Below are 12,145 nucleotides of genomic sequence, written 5' to 3' on the forward strand. Positions count from 1 at the left end.
ACCAGGGAACTACTATCTGTAAGCAAGTGTGGGATTTCGTCTATAAAACGCACAGGGTAATTAAATAGAAAACAAAACAACACCGACGGCTCACTATTTCAGCATATGTTTTACTAATGTTTAGACTGCTACTGACTGATATTTTTTGTTTAAAACGTACGTTAATTAAAAGGAAATGTTATTTAGAAAATAAATAATAGAAATCTCAAGTACTCGCGCGCGTGCGCACTTATTGGTATCGGTTTGTGACAATGAATTTTACTTTGTTTCACATATGTATATGTGTGTGTGTGTATACTGTGTGGCTACCTGAGTGGTCGCGACTATTAAACACAAACACATATATACACACTCTTCTTATCTTGTTACGTCGAGTAAATTTTTGGGAATTATATGGGACAAGGCTAGATTTTTTCTACATCAATTTTGTGTATATATATATTTATAGAGAGGGTGTATGCGTATGTATGTATTTTCCAAGAGAGAGCGCGTGTATATAAATGCAAGTGGATAGTGATACTATTCACAAAACCTGAAATAATCTTATAAACAAAAAGGTAGTGACAGTGTCTTAATTATCTCCCTTGTCAATTCTCCTGTTTGCGTTGTCTGACGTCAAATGTCCAGGCGCCATGTTTACTTCGTTTCGCTGGCAGTTTGCCATTAGAGTGCCTAGTGCGAATCGAACGGGCGATCACTATCAGCTCACAACATATATCAAGTGCCAATTAAATTTGTAGAAGGACGTAAAGAGTCTATCTAATTCTAAAACATGACTATTCTTCCAAAGAAGAAGACAACAAAGGATAAGAATGATCCAGAGAATACGGACCATAGCCACCACCCGTCCTCAAACGAATCTAGACACGAAAAAGTGGGACGTTCTAGAAATTCTCCCACCCGATGGCTTCCTGCTTCCACTTCTTTCGAAGATAAACGGGATTCAGGTGGCAGCTCATACGATGGACACGATAATAACCCAAACCACAACAAAAGACGGCACAGGTCATCACCACATAGGAATGTACGTAAACATAGACATGATCCTCGCGGGGGTCATCACCCTCCGACATCATCTTCGTCTCACGTTGTAGTTGGCGGGAGTGTAGTGCCTGGAGCAGGCCCTGTAGGGGTTGGAGTGGCCGGTAGTGGCTCCCCACCTTCTGAATATGATTCCATGAACGGCGGCTACAACAGTGAAGATGAGCATGCAACTCCTGGACGCCAATTTCAAGACAATACAGACGAGGTAAGAGTCACAGTGATTAGCGACCAACTAGACAAAACCGTTACACCCTTAAGCAATATCTATGTCATAATATTAATAATAATAATAGCGATATAAATGACGATAGTAATAATAATGCTCTTATATTTAATAATAGAAATCAGTTGGATTGATAGTAATAATAAGACCTATGTATTTATTTTCTGTTTTTTTCCCCTTGAGCTTAAAATGTCCATTAGGCCTTTGTATGGTGGCTTAGTAGGAGAGTGGGCAGCCAGTAAGAGAAAACTATTATTGCATTAGCAGTTCGCTGTCTTTGGCCTTTCTCCACTTAATGACATCACTCATTAATAACCAGTTAGTGGGAGACATTAAGCCTCTAGGGACCGAGGACTAGGACATTTGACCTGTCCCAATGGCTTAGTTGACTTCCATAGTAATAATATACCTCTATTTCAGACCTACTACACTTTATGTTATTATATTGCCAGAGCACATTATTATTATTATATCATCTTTGTGACAATGAAATAAATAATAATAGCTTCTACAACAACATCCATCATACACAGACATTTTGAAATTAGGCATTGGGTATATAAATAGCTTAATTTTCAACATATTTAATTTATATTATACATTATAAGTTGTCATAATACATTTTAACAAAATCTGGTTTCTTATGTGCTGTGAAAAATAATCAACTTCTGAACAAATGAAGAAAAGTCTCTTGGACAGTTTAGGGTTTCGGTTCATCCTTGCTTGTCTTTCCCATTGTAATGTTTTTGTTTTGTCATGTAGGAAATTCGAAATAATAACAAATATAGCTTTATATATTACAAATTAATCTATATTAGTTTCTTTTATTATTAATGTCAGGTATCTTAACCGTATATATATGCAAACATTAGCAATATATGCAGACGTAGTTTTTTTTTCTTTTTTCTAGAACATTCTATGAGGATCAAGAAATATGCGAACATTATTGGCTCAAATTAAATTTACTTTCTTTTCTCATATTTCTCGAACGTATTACTGATTTCTACTTAATGACCAGTTTTATTATTTGAATGGTAAATATTTCAAACAACAAACGGAAGAAAATTTATTCGAATAATGCTTTTTAATAAAGATAAATGGCTTATACTTCGACATGGTAAGAGGGACAATGCATAAATGTGTGTGTGTGTAATGCCTTAAATATATACTTTGATCTTCTAAACACATACATAAGTTAGAATAAAAATGGATTCCTGAATACCATGTCATTTGCTTCTAAAAAAAAATAACGACTCAGTCTTTTCCTGTAAATTCTCTTCGCCTCATGATGGTTCTGCTATTCGTTTCACCCTCGTCACATCGTTCATTTTTAATTATCACCCAGAACAACCTTTCATATATATATATATATATATATATATATATATATATAAATAATAGTCTTTGTTTTGTTTTTGTGTAAAGGGTACATTTAGTTGAAATCTTGTTTGGCTGTTTTTTTTTGTTGAAATATATATATAAGCGTAATAGCATGTAGTTATATTACAGGATTCTTTTGTATTTTTTTTTGTCGTGATTCAATCTGTATACAAAATCGGTGTAGATATATATTTTTGTATGCGCACTAAATCTGGCTTATTATTCATTTTTTTCCGTCAAAGTACTCCGTCACCGTGCTTGCTTCTGTTGTTACATAATATCTCTTCGATTTTTTCCCCTACTGCATCATCACTATATTTTGTTGGTGTTATTACACACATATGTGTGTGTTTGTGATTATATATATATATATATATATGCGTGTGTGCCAAAAATCAACAGACGCTATGAAAAATATTTACTCAAATATTTTAGTAATCAAATCATCTGAATACCTTCCACCTTATTAATTTTCCCTCTTGTCAATTTTTCTTCGGAATCAAGATAATTCTTTCTGCTTTCTTTGTATATTTTTATGTTGAATGTATCTCGTGATGTTTTCATTATAATTGTTGCTATATCGCTGGCTGGCCTAAATTTATTTGTTCCATAATCGTTTGCTTGATAATTTCTTTTTCTTTTTGTCCTTCTTCCCCCTCATTTCTTTTCCACTGCAAACATTTATAATTCCTATTCGTAATAGTGCAAACAGTTTAACATTCCTCTCAGTAATTATTTTAAAATGAAATCGGACACATTTTGGATTCTAATTTGTAAATCTCATTTATTTGGTATTTCAATTAATGCACATGCTTTTTTAATCATGTTTATTATTTGCATGATGCTCACTATATATATATATACATACATACACACGCACGTATATATATATATATATATATATATATATATATATATACACACACACACACACACACACACACACACACACACACACACACACACATGACATGTACTACAGCAATGACACGCCACTGATCTGATGTTGTTAGTTCTCGGAATTTATATATATTTTATTGTAGCCATTCTATTTTTCAAATATTAAACGAGGAGTAAAAAATTGAACGATTCTGTATTTCAGTTCTGTATGCCTGTTATTTGTCAAGCGAATTGGAGAAACGGTATGTGTTGTGTGTGTATGTATTTGTGGTCTTTCTCTAGAAAAGATTTAATATATTTAACTGCAACCCCCATATTGTATATGTGTATAAACATATCATTCTGAATCTTTCTCTTGTAGATGAAATGTCTTTCTTAAACGAACCCTTTTCTACCAATAATTATGAAAGAAATTTCAGAAAAAAATCTGAGACGGGAAGCGATTTTAGAGGTTGTTCTCAGATATTTTTTTAAAAATTATTCTAATGCATACAAAAATATCGAGGAATGGAAAGGGAAACGCGTTCTTTCAAGTATAGTTTACACATCAGAAAGTTTTTTGACGATGATCTAAAGTCTTTCGTAATAAAATTTTAGTAAAGTTTGCCAAAGTTATTTTTCTGATTGTTTTTCTGTTTTCAACAGCAGATCTTCCTTATGCATGGATAATTGTTTTCTCAGTAAATTTCATGTTGGTCTTGATGATGGTAAGTTTATGATGTGAATGGGATCAGAAAAATCTCTGGTTTGCTTCATATGTATATAGCGTGGCTTTGTGGTAAGAAGCTTGCTTCCCAACATCATGGTTCCGGGTTCAGTCCCACTGCATGACACCTTGGGCAAGTGTCTTCTACTATAGCATCAGGTCGACCAATCTTTTGTATGTGGATTTAGGTAGACGAAAACTGAAAGAAGCTCGTTGCATATATATATATATATATATATATATATATATATATATATATATATATATATATATATATATATGGTAATTGTTCAGTGTACGTTCGTAAAAAAAGTAAAGGGACATAACTAAATACACCAAATTTGATTCTTTACTCTCTTGTCACCCCTCGTCATCTTATCTGTTATTTACAACTTATTTCTAGCTTCACTTTGGAGAAAATAATTATTTACTCGACTTATAAAACTATCTATTTGTATCTTTCACACTTAAATCTGTATTTCTGACTGGTTATCTAGCTATCATCTTTCACTGCTTTCTTCTTTCCTTTCATAAAACAGACTTGCAACTAAAAGTACGCCTAAAATAAGATATAAAATAAACAAGAACTGAGAGAAAACAAAAACAATTAAAACAAATCAGAGCTATCAATATTGTCAACAATATGTTTTGATTTTACGAACGTAAACTGAACAATTACCATTATATATATATATATATATGTGTTTGTGTGTGTGTGTTTGTCCCCTGCTATCGCTGACAACCGATGTTGGTGTGTTTATCTCTCCGTAACTTAGCGGTTTGGCAAAAAGAGACCGATAGAATAAGTATTAGGCTTACAAAGAATAAGTCCTGGGGTTGAGTTCTTCGACTAAAACCCTTAAAAGTAGTGCTCCAGCATGGCAGCAGTGAAATGACAGAAACAAGCAAAAGAATATATATAAACTGTAGAGGTCAAACTGTATAATAATAATAATAATAATAATAATATTTTGTCTTGTAGGCATTTCACTAACGAAATAGTTTTGCATTAAGAAGAGTCCTATGGCATGGAATGATGATCAAGGCTGAGATTAGCTTAAGGGGATTTGAAATAATATAGTGTTGATAAAGAAAACAATAAGTACACCCGCTCTAAAAGCTAATGGAACTAAGTATTTGAACGTTATAAAATAATATTTATAGAAAGATAAATCTAAAAGTGTAGTGAAGAAGATACAAACTTGAGTTTATAAGTTTTTCTACATGTAGAAAGAGAAACACCTTTGTAAAGCCATAAGGTCACTGGTACTTTTATGGGTAATATTTTTTTAAACTGATATAGTCAGTGTCCTTTGTCAAGTTTTTTGTCTTTTCTAAAGGAAAATGTTTTTGCCTATTTTGTTAGGCATTGTTTCAATTTAAAGCAATTTTTTTCTTTTAAAATAGCGAAATGTTTTATTGTTTTAAAGCTTCATGTAAATCGATTAAAGAACAATGATTTTACATTTCTAAAAATAAATTGTGCGTCTCTCTCTCTTTTATCATTTCAGTTGGAGCATTGGTTTGAAGCAACACTGAAAGAAAAAAAAGGATTTACAGTGAAAAAAATGGGAGAGGATGGTGCTTGCCTATTTCGAGCAGTTGGTGTGTAGTGAATTATTTTTAACAAAGTCATTTTAATTACTCAAAGTTCAGTAGGAAAATTATTAATAAAACATAAGCAGCTTCATGTTTAATATTCTAAGTGATTATGCTTTTAATAAGTTGGCTGTTTTCTATATTCATATATCTGTATGTATGATTTGAACAAATAGTCATGGCTAATTCAGGATAATTTGTAATTGAAGTGAACTCCTTCACAAAGCAGTTCCAGTTTCAGTGGCAAATTTTATAAGGAAATTTGTCATTCTGAATCTAGTCCCACAAACCTGTGTCCTAACTTGACTTTACTTAGTGAAGCTGAGTGCATGTAAGCACATTAAGTCCTGGAGTGGCAAAATAAATACTGCTTTGTTTATGCATTGAGTATAAAATTTGAGCCCACATCAACTTATTAAAAATGTCTAAATAGATATATTCAACTTGATAGTATCATTTTGAGAAATTTCTTTCCAGTTTTTATAGTTTTATTCTGCAAGTTCAAGAGTTTGTGTATTTCTATGTATGTACCTTCTCAACAGTTTTTTTTGTGTGTCCGAAAATCCCCAGCTGATGCCATGTATTATTCCCTTTCATTTGGCTGATTTTATGTCTACATATTCTGTTGCTTATCTATTGACTAATAATCAGGTTATTAAAAACTGCTTTGTCATTTACTGCATATAGTATATAATTTTTAATGGCTACCATTAATCTGTCACAACCAGTGAGACATTGATATTTTGCTTTAGTGTAGCTGAACTTAAATGTTTTGAAAACTGACTGCTTCAGACCTCAAGTGCTTTACTCTATCATTAACATTCACTTTAATACCTTTAGATGTTGGTGTATTTTCTTTGACTTGTTGAGAAGATATGTGAACCCCAACTATCCTAGTTTTATGCTAAAATTATATAGGAAACATATATTCATTTCAAGGTTTCTCTTTAGAATTTAGCTATTTGTGTGCTGTGCATTCAAATAGAGAATCTTTCTTTCCCTGATTGGCATCCTATCATATTTCACTATTTGTTCATGTTTTTTCAATAAAAAAATATAAATATATTTTTTAATATTGAATGAAAATGGACAACTTGTTATTCACATTGCATATATAATTAATAATAAACCCTTAATAATTAGCCCAACTCAGATTACTCAATGATCCTAACTAGTATTAAGTTATAATTAAAAAAGCATTATATTAATCTGCTTAGTGACATTTATGGCAACTAAGTTTCTAAGTAAAGCTTATTAAACAAAAATATTCCATTTTCAAAATGTAGCTTTAATTTTTTTCTTGTTGAATGAATTTTTAATGAAGCAATCTTTCTTAAAATACGTTTTATAAAGTATTGTAAATATAAAATCCCCTTTCTCTTGAGTGCTGGATTTAAGAGTTTTTCTAAAAATAAGCTTCTGAATTAGAGTAAAATATCAAAGGTGTTTTCTTTGTTACAAATTGATTTTTCCACATTCTTGAGCATTATAGTTTTAAGTTTATAAATATTTTTATAACAAATGAGAAAATAGAGCTAGATATGTAGAGTATTCATGTATTATTTGCTGTGAAACTATGCAAGGAACTCGAGGGCCTAGAGATTTGTTCTTTCATTACTTATTTTCTATATTATTTGTAAAAGGAGCAAAACATGGAATTGTTCCAGAAAGTTCTTTTGACAGAATCATTTTGTCTATGATTATAGAAAATTTTCAAAATTTGCTCTTTCTTTGTCTTTGTTTCTTTCTCTCTCTAAATGCACACAACACACACATGCCCTCATCATTTCAACATCCACTTTGGCATGCTTGCATGGGTCAGATGGAATTTATTGAGGCAAATTTGCTACAGCTGGATGCCTTCCTGTTTTCAGCCATTACTTTTTCCAAACATGGTAATATTTCCCCACAACCAGGCATGTTTTCGCAGAATATTGGAAATGAAAGAAATTAATTTACAACAATCACACAGTGTCAAGACAAGGAGACACCAACATACACACACTCACAATGAATCAAACAGCTGTGTTGTTGGGAAGTTGTTTTCCAACCATGTGGTCTCAGGGTCAGTTCCACTATCTAATTTCTTGGGCATGTGTTTTCTATGGTAGTCTGGGCCAACCAAAACCTTGTGAGTGGATTTGGTTGACAAAAACTTAAAGAAGCCCGTCGTATGTTTTTGTGTGCACTCTTTTCTTGACATCACATGATGATTGTAGATGAGCATCCTGTCATATAAGCATTGTTGTTTGTTTCTGGCCTTCCATGAAAAACGTGTCTGGCAATATTTCTCTGTTGTATGATACTTTGGGCAAGTTTCTTCTACTATAGCCTCAGGCTGACTAAAGACTTGTGAGTGGACTTGGTAAATGGAACCTGAAAAAATACTCATGAGTATTTGTGTGTGTGCTTATGCCTGTGTATGTCTTTGTGTTTGTTTACATCCTGTTTTCATTTATGAAAGTTGTGAAACACTGTCACTGTTATTGTTTTCAGTTCTCAACAACAAATCATCTGATTGCTTTGCACCTTTGATGTTTGTATAGAATATGAGATTGCTTACTTGAAAAACAGGTAAGGGTTAGCTACAGGAAGGGCCACACACTTATCCTCAAACAATGTTTCAATAATATTTTCATCTAATTCATGGGTGTAAAAATGGCTGTAAAAGCAAACATAAGTATATATATGTGTGTATGTATATAAAAAAAATGTGTGTGTGTTTGATTGGGGTCTGTAAAGTTTCTGTCTACCAGATTCTACTACTGATTCTGCCAAGTGTAATTGAGCCCAAAATGATGTAGTTGTGAAGGAAACTTAACACAGCTATGTTTGCTCCTATGTATATATGTATGTATGCATATGTGTATATATAATATGTATAATAATATAAGTAATATATATTTGATGTTAGGAAGGGCATGCCAAATCAGAAAGGAATCTAGTGCAGCTCCTCAGCTTGCCATCTCTGGTCACACCATCCAACCCATGCCAGCATGGTCAATGAACATTAAATGATGTTGATAATACACACACACACACACACACACACACAAACTCAGCTTGTGCAAAAACCAAAGAAAATAAGAAGTCAAAGAAGAAAACAGCTGTATATATTTGTATGTGTGAGTGTGTGTATAGGAATGCAAACACAAACACATTCATGTCCTGATATGTCTTTGCCTTCATGTCTCTCACTATCACTCTCTTTGTCTCACTATCTTAAGTTTTCCAACTGGGGTATCCCTGTATCTACTCTACTGTGAGACACCTTATCTGTCCTTTCTATACCTTAGATCTCTGAACTGGCACAAAGCTACACCCCCTTAATACTACTCTTTTCCCAGTTGAAGGTTTTTTTAAAAATTTTGCAAGGTGCTTGGTCAACCTGTTAGTACTGGTGCCACATAAAAAGCACTCAGTACATTATTCTGTAAAGTGGTTAGCTGCAGAAACCATTCCAAAACAAACAGTGGAACCTGGAGTGGTTACTTAACTTACCAGCTCCTGTCAAACTGTCTAACCCATACCAGCATGGAAAATGGACATTAAATGATGATTGCACACACACACACACACATGTACTGTATTTGTATGGAAGTTAGTGGGTACGCATGTGTTGTGTGTGTGTATATTAATATATATGTATATATGTTCATATATATATATTTACACACACACACATATTGCAGGTGGAACCCTAAAAAAAAGTTTCATGATCAAAATTATTAGCTTGATACTGGAAATAGAATGAGTTGTTACATGACATCATCATCGTCGTTTAATGTACGCTTTCCATGCTAGCATGGGTTGGACGATTTGACTGAAGACTGGTGGACCAGAAGGCGACACCAGGCTCCAATCTGATTTGGCAGAGTTTCTACAGCTGGATGCCCTTCCTAACGCCAACCACTCCGAGAGTGTAGTGGGTGCTTTTACATTCCACTGACACAAGGGCCAGTCAGGTGGTACTGGTGACGGCCACGCTCAAAATGGTGTATTTTGCGTGCCACCTGCACAGGGGCCAGTCCATTGTTTTTATTGGGTGGGGGGAGTTGAGGTAGAATGGGAAGAGAGGAAAAAAGGTGAAGAAAATCCGAAAAAAGAAGTGCCATCATCATCATCATTTAACATCCATTTTGCATGCTGGCATGGGTTGGCAGTTTGACATAGGCTAGGCAGAAGACTGCACCAGGCTTCACTGTTTTGGCAGGGTATGGCTGAATGTCCTTAATACCAACCGCTTTACAGAGTGGACTGAGTGCTTTTTACATGGCACCAACAATCTCAGTGAAAAATACATACAGAGTTAGAAGTAGGATGGTGGGCTAAGTGAAGTGTTTGAAGACAGAGTGAATTCAAGGCAAAGTGTGTGTATGTGTTTATATGTGTAAGTGTGATTGTGTGTGTGTCTGAAAGAGGGATTTGGAAAAGTAGTTTTTTTTGTGCATGCATAGTTTCTCTTTGTGACATATTTGTATGTGAGACTGTGCGCATGTGTATGTGGATATGTGTTTATGTACAAGCTGGCTGTTGAATGACTGGCAGTTAAATATTGGGCTAAATGGAAGGTTTTCAGATATAAGAGCATATGCAAGGTATTACATGATTGTATATGTGTTAGTGTGTGTGGGAGTCATGTAGTAATTGTAGTAGTATGGGGGTCATGCAGTGTAATAGCGCATTGCTGCATCCACCAGTGGATGACACCTTTGTACCACTCAGGTGATAACCCTCCAACCCATGAGTCTGTTGAGGTAGTCATTGCTGGTGAGAGTTTTACAAGTTGGCATTGGGTCTCACGGAGGCAAAGTGGCTGAGTTCCTTTTGAGCATTGGGCCTCACGGAGGCTAAGTGGCCGAGTTCCTTTTGAGTGTTAGGCCTCACAGAGGCAAAGTGGCTAACTTCCTTTTGAGCATTGGGTCTCATGGAGGTGAAGTGGCTGAGTTCCTTTTAAGTGTTGGACCTCACGGAGGCAATGACTGAGATCTTAGGCATTATGTTGTCTTGAGAAGAAGATCTGTGAAGCTGAGCAAAATTGCATTCGTGGCAGATACTGGTGTCACACAAATGGCACCCATGCCGGTGGCACATAAAAGCACCCATTATACTCTTGGAGTAGTTGGCATTAGGAAGGACATCAAGCTGTAAAAAACCATGTCAAATTAGGGTGGAGTCTGGTCCAGCCTTCCAGCTTGCCAGCCCCGGTCAAACCATCCGATCAATGTGAGCATGGACAATGGATGTTAACTGATGATGATGATGATGATTGCAAATCCTTTCTCAACTTCTTTTGGTCACCTTTTACAGCACATAGAGGAAATGGGTCTATTTTCTGACATGCCAGTCCCCACACAGTGCTAGATCAATGTGAAATGAAGTTTTGCTCAAAAACACAACATGCTACCTGGTCTAGGAATCAAACTCCTAATCTAGCAATCGTGAAAGCAACACCCTAACCACTATGCCCTGTCTCGAAGAGTAATTTTTTTTATGCATGTGGGACTAATTGTGTTTGTGTATATCTTATAGGTGTGTGTGTGTGTGACACAGAAATGTGACTCGTATATTTTGCACATGTGCATATAAATGATACAAATAATACTTATTTGATTGTGTATGCATGTGCATACCTGCTTGTGTAGGCATGTCTGCATTAGTGACATTGTCAGATGTTGTTTATGTGGGGGAGTGAACCTGAAACAATGTGGTTGTGAAGAAAATAACTTAACCACATAGCCATGCCTACTATTCAGTCCAGGGTGTTGTAGGAGGTGTTAAGGTAAGTGTATGTTAGGGTCGTAAATTGAGGCTGAAAGGAGCATGGGTTTTGAGAGGAAAATGCCTTGAGATTAAGGTTCCAGAATCTAAGGCCAGGCAAAACACTGTTATGTGGCCTGTGAAGCAGAAATAGCAAGAGACTCTGTGTGTGTGTGTAAATATGCTGCCTCACTGTCAAGGTGACTCCTCCGATGTCTGGTTGAGTAGGAGATGAACATGGAAGCTATGGGTGCAAGCCCAGGTGAAGCCACCTGAAGGTGAAATAACCTTATGCTCAGACATTGCTATCATTTTGCAAGGGCAATGGTCAGTGATGGTCTTTCTTGGTCACGGGTGAACAGCCATGATCATGTACGTATGTATGTAGAGATACGTATATGTACATACATACACACATACATACACATATGTATATATATATATATATATATATATATGTGTATATATATCATCATCATCATCATTATTTAGCATCTGCTTTCCATGCTGGCATGGGTTAGATGGTTTGACTG

At 34.9% G+C, this 12,145-nt stretch overlaps 1 protein-coding gene across 1 annotated transcript in view; it reads left to right on the forward strand.

Annotated features, from left to right (window-relative positions):
* Positions 1–625: 625 nt before the first annotated feature.
* Positions 626–12,145, forward strand: part of LOC106881643 (OTU domain-containing protein 5) — a 45,525-nt gene continuing 34,005 nt past the window's right edge. The window contains exons 1-2 of the mRNA XM_014932108.3: positions 626–1,249; positions 5,765–5,858. Coding sequence (XP_014787594.1) covers positions 773–1,249; positions 5,765–5,858 — 571 coding nt within the window. The 5' untranslated portion in view covers positions 626–772. The remainder of the gene's footprint in view (positions 1,250–5,764; positions 5,859–12,145) is intronic.

The sequence above is a fragment of the Octopus bimaculoides genome, chromosome 6 (assembly GCF_046866305.1).
Source record: "Octopus bimaculoides isolate indiv1 chromosome 6, ASM4686630v1, whole genome shotgun sequence".
Lineage (NCBI taxonomy): Eukaryota > Metazoa > Mollusca > Cephalopoda > Octopoda > Octopodidae > Octopus > Octopus bimaculoides.